Source organism: Aplosporella prunicola, assembly GCF_010093885.1.
Source record: "Aplosporella prunicola CBS 121167 unplaced genomic scaffold K452scaffold_14, whole genome shotgun sequence".
Classification (NCBI taxonomy): domain Eukaryota; kingdom Fungi; phylum Ascomycota; class Dothideomycetes; order Botryosphaeriales; family Aplosporellaceae; genus Aplosporella; species Aplosporella prunicola.
Window position 1 is genome coordinate 572,700 of NW_022983542.1, and position 4,639 is coordinate 577,338.

The 4,639-nt window shown below is 51.6% G+C and overlaps 1 protein-coding gene across 1 annotated transcript; it reads right to left on the minus strand.

Moving 5' to 3' along the window:
- Window positions 1–943: 943 nt before the first annotated feature.
- On the minus strand, window positions 944–1,467 carry K452DRAFT_309158 (uncharacterized protein; the record flags this gene model as incomplete). The annotated part of the gene is made up of 2 exons (XM_033543226.1): window positions 944–1,048; window positions 1,114–1,467. The coding sequence occupies 2 exons, from the start codon at window positions 1,465–1,467 to the stop codon at window positions 944–946; spliced, it is 459 nt and encodes a 152-aa protein (XP_033397102.1).
- Between the last annotated feature and the right edge of the window lie 3,172 nt (window positions 1,468–4,639).

Genomic DNA, 4,639 nt, shown 5'->3' on the forward strand with positions numbered 1-4,639 from the left:
TAATAGGCTATAACACGGCGGCTGGTAGTTTTTAGGTAGATATGAAGATAAACAGAAGCCAGTGCCGAAGAGTATTTGCAATGGTATAAGAAAATAATTCATAAGGGCGCGAAAGCCTCTTATAAGGGCATAGTAACAGAGATATACAAGATGTAGAGAGGATTCGTAAGGGTTTTAAGAATCAGACTACACAAAAGCGCGAATGCATCTTATAATGGTACAGTGGCAGATAAATACAATAGACAGAGGGTATTCGTGAGAGCACAAGGATGAGGTTATGCAAGAGTCCGAAAGGATCTTACGAGGGTATAGGAATATAAAGATACAAGAGGCGGAGGGGATTTATGAGGATACCAGGAAGAGGTTGTATAAGAACGCGAGGGTATTCTATATTAGTACGAAGATAACAACATACAAGAGCACGAGGATGTCCTATATAGGCACGAAGACGAGATGATATAAGTATACTAGAACATTTTACGAACAGTGCGTGAGTGCGAAGTCAAGAGGGTAAAACAGCACTTTTGGCTATCTGTTTCTGGCATTACTGCATGTTCTTCACCAAGTTATATGTCCGCACCACCGTGAAAGCCATGTCACATCAATCCGCTCCCGAAGATGCTGAGTGGTCATTTGTTCCAACTGTATCTAATCCGGTCTGCCAGTCTGGGGCGCTTGCACATCGGGTGGCAAGAGTGTGCTCGCGCAAAGCAGATGTAAACTACATGAAGCAGACGCGGGGGTGCCATAGGTTGTGCCATCCGGCCTCCAAAACCATCCTTGTCGTAAACGTCAAAACCCATGATCCGCCCCGGCTTTTGATCAGCGAGGCAAGGTGGCGGCGGGGCTGCGGTCGGTGGGCGGAAGGGGCTGTAGGCTCTCAGTGGCTTCGCTGCTCAACAATAAGAGATAAAAGGGTTACAACTTACAAGTCGTACTACGACTAGATGTCGTAGTGGTCGCTGCGCTTGCTCAAGGCCTTGTTCAAGCCCACGACCTTCTCCGCGTGCGTCCTTCCGCGGCCCTCACGCTCCATGTGCCGGCCGAGCTAGGAGAAACAGCCAACGTTAGCCACCGTCACTCACGAACAAAGCACAGAGGAATATAACTCACGTGCTTACGCCTGTGCTCCGCGAAGCGGATCTCTGCTTCCATCCGTCCGCGCTCGCTGTAGGCGACGAAGGCCCGGGACTCGAAGTCCTCGCTCTGCTTGTCCTTGGCGGGCTTCTTCTTCCCCTCCCCAGCACCAGCCATCGCAGCAGTCATACCCTCTTCAAAGGCCTTGCCGCCGGAGACATCGTAGACGCGTTTGCTGGTGGTGGCGGCGTCCTTCTTGCCCTCGGCGGGCTCGTCGCGCTTGGGCACCTCGGCCTTCTTCTTGGCCTTTCGCTTCTTCTCGACGGCTCCGCCACCGCCCTTGAGCTTGAGAGCTCCGGGGGTCGGGAGTTTGTACTCCTCGACAGCCATTGTGGTGTTGGTGGTAGTGTGGTGGTGGTGGTGGTGGTGGTGGTGGTGTTGGAGTTGGAGTTTGGGCGCGTGGATGTGAATTTGAAAAAAGTTCGGGGCCCGGGGAGTTAGCTTGTGGGGGAGGAGGTTTATTTATGTGAGAGATCAGTGAATGGGGGGCGCTAGTGAATGACTGACGGCAGCAAGCTAACGTTCAGGAGCGTGTCGTTTTTGCAGCTAAAAGGGCCTATCAACAGTGACAAGCCATATTTGAGAATCAGTAGCTTATTTTATCTATTACTGTCCCAAAACAGCGCACTATCTTGCACATCCCTGTCAGTTGGCTTGTTGATCTGCCGCCAGTCAGCTTCGTTGCTGGGAGGAGCAGTGCTGCCTTGTGGGCAAGCCTTGGAGTCCCAGCTTTTACGACGGCGCTTAATCAATTCACTTCTAGATATCCCAGCAACGCATTATGTAGTTGTGCAATCTCCTAGCCTGGCAGAGCCAACACGAGCCAGCCAACGTGCTTCAATTGCGCCTCCAGTGTTGCGAACATCCGTCATTCACTACTTATTTGGTGCGTAAGCAGGCCAGATTGCCCCGGACCACCGTCCTTGGGAGCTCAGGTTTTCACTCCATAATGGACGTTTTACTATTGCCCTGCCTGTAAACTTGAATAAGCCACAACTACTTCTAATTCTAAAAATAGTGTGATCGCTTTCTTGAGGTTTACTCTGGCCTACGTCATTTTCAGCTATCTGACTGTCCTCACCCCGCAAAGAACTACGTTGCACTGCCGCTTCTCGATAGGAGCACCGCCTTCAGGACAGAAATTGAACTGACTTTGCGTCTGGGACAACGGTAAGGCTTCCAATCTCCTGGTTTGCTCGGGCCTGGTGCCCCGTTGATGGTCCAGGCCACCGCAACAGCGCCTTAAGCATCAGCTAAAGATTCACTGATAAAGCGCATCCTCCTAGCTCGCCATGCCGTTCGTTCTCCATCACAGAACCCGAGTTTATCCTTCTACGTTTTCAGTCCAATTCGCCTTGAAATCGCTCCTCAACCTGGCGACCGTGTCGCGTGTTGGGCCCCGAGGAGAACTAGTAACTCATAACACGCAATCTCTTGTTGATTGACTCCTCATCAAGCGCCATGACACTCCATGCTTTGTGGTCCGAGGTATCTTTGTGATGGCGCGCTTCGAAGTGCTCGTCCAATGGACATTGGCAGTCACGGCGGGACTGTTCTTTGAAGGGCTACTTGCGAGTCCGACAACTGATCCACTCTCCTTCTTCCAACGGGATGACCTTGCCACTGGCACCTTTGTGAGCTGGAACTGTCTGGGTCGCTCTAGAAGATTAAGAGGATTCTGGACCGTGGGCTCGGAAGCTTCGAGCTTTGACGGATTTTGTTTTCGTTTGACAGTCTTTGTACTGCGCATTTGAGGAGTCTTTTTTCTTCGGCGTGCTGCGTAGCACCTTGATAGCGAAGTCGGCAGTAAAGTCGGCAGTAAAGTTGGTGGTAGAGTCGTCGGTGGAGTTAGTAGCGGAGTCGCTAGCGTAGAGCTTGGAGACCGACGCAGCGGGTCTCAGGACATGTCGCTTCTCAGCGTCCACAAAGCCATCGACGGCATTTTTATTAGTCTGATTGGTATCTGGTTGTCTTCGGCAATGTAGTACGAATAGACTATCTGGAGACAAGCTTAGCGCAACCAGCTCGCGATCTCCGAAGGGCCCGAGTGTCCTTCTCGAAATCCGGGCCCAGCAGGCATCCCTCGACTTGCCGGTGCGTGGAGAGGTCCAAGGCGCGCGTCTCGTCAATGGCCTTGACTTTCAAAGCTTGGTGTCTCGGTCTGCTAGATGGTGTAGCGAATAGGCATCGCAAGAAGAAGACTGAAGTCGTGGGCCTACAACAGCAGAGCGAGAGAGAGCAAAGCAGATCTGAGCTCTCTGGTGTGGCTGGTCCATGATGCTGTCGACTAAGCACATTTCGGAGAGTTTCGCTTTGGCTTTTGAAAATTCGCGTATCGTGAAAAGTTATTTATCTCGGAAACTAAAACAAACTTGAGGCCAGGAATCTATTGGAGCTCGAGGCATTTCCATGCCATTTGCCATTCGACTGCGTTAGAACACGGGCATCAAAAACACCCTACCTACAAGATTTCCTGCTTGCTGCCACAACCATCGCCAGTCAAAGCCGTCAGCCACAACCACATGTTCGGACTTTGTCACATTTGCCTTTACAACCCAGGCTCCTATCCTCCTACCACTAGTCCAACCGTCTCAAGCTGAGTCTCTCTGAGTCTTCCCGTCTTTTTCCGCCCCTATACAACTCTCCGGCCGATTCTCGTGCGATCACCGCCGCTTTCCCTCCTCTACGGTCTGGCGAAGGAAACTAGGGATCGTTGATCGTCGAACCTGAAACAGATGTTTTCCCGCATCCGGATCGTTGAGAATTCTCTTGACCGCCGAGAGCACTTGGCATCAATAGGACAGGGGTGCCGATGCCGACGTGCCGAGTGGTGTAGTCCTGAATGCCTAGAAAAAAGTAGGAGAGTCAATGATGCCGTGGCTTTCTTGCGGCAACTGCAAGTAGGCGGCACGGCACGGCTGATCCGAATTATGGGCCGATTTATCCGTGAAACTCGGAACTGGGGTTCCTGTGAACATAGCGATGGAGCAGTATGGAGTCGGAGTAGGACCTATATTGCAGCAAGCAGTAGAGAGGCATAGTGTAAGGAGACGCGAAGACGTAGATGGCAAGCAAGGCCGAGACGAAGGGTTCCGGTTGTGATGAAGAAACAATGCGACGGAAAGACGGAAATGGCCCAAGGCTTGTAGAAAGATTAGAAGGAGAGCATGTATAAGCAGGTCCGCGGCTTTTATCGTGACTGATTGCGCCTTTTTCCATGACGAGCGTCTGTGCGGGCATGCAATGTTGACAGGAGCAGGAACCTCCAGCTCAGCATATTGTCTTCCAGGTAGAATCGAGAAGCATGTGGTAGTGGCAGTGGTAGTCGCTCACGAACAATCCGTCGACCATGAGGCTACATAGTCAGTAGGGAGAAAAGAAAGGCGACGGGGTCATCTGGAGGTCGCGTGGATCAATTGTTTCAGACCGTGGATCTGTTCCAATTGAATCCTTCGCGAACTAATCGGCGGCAATCATCGGCCCCGGCCACAATTAAACTTGT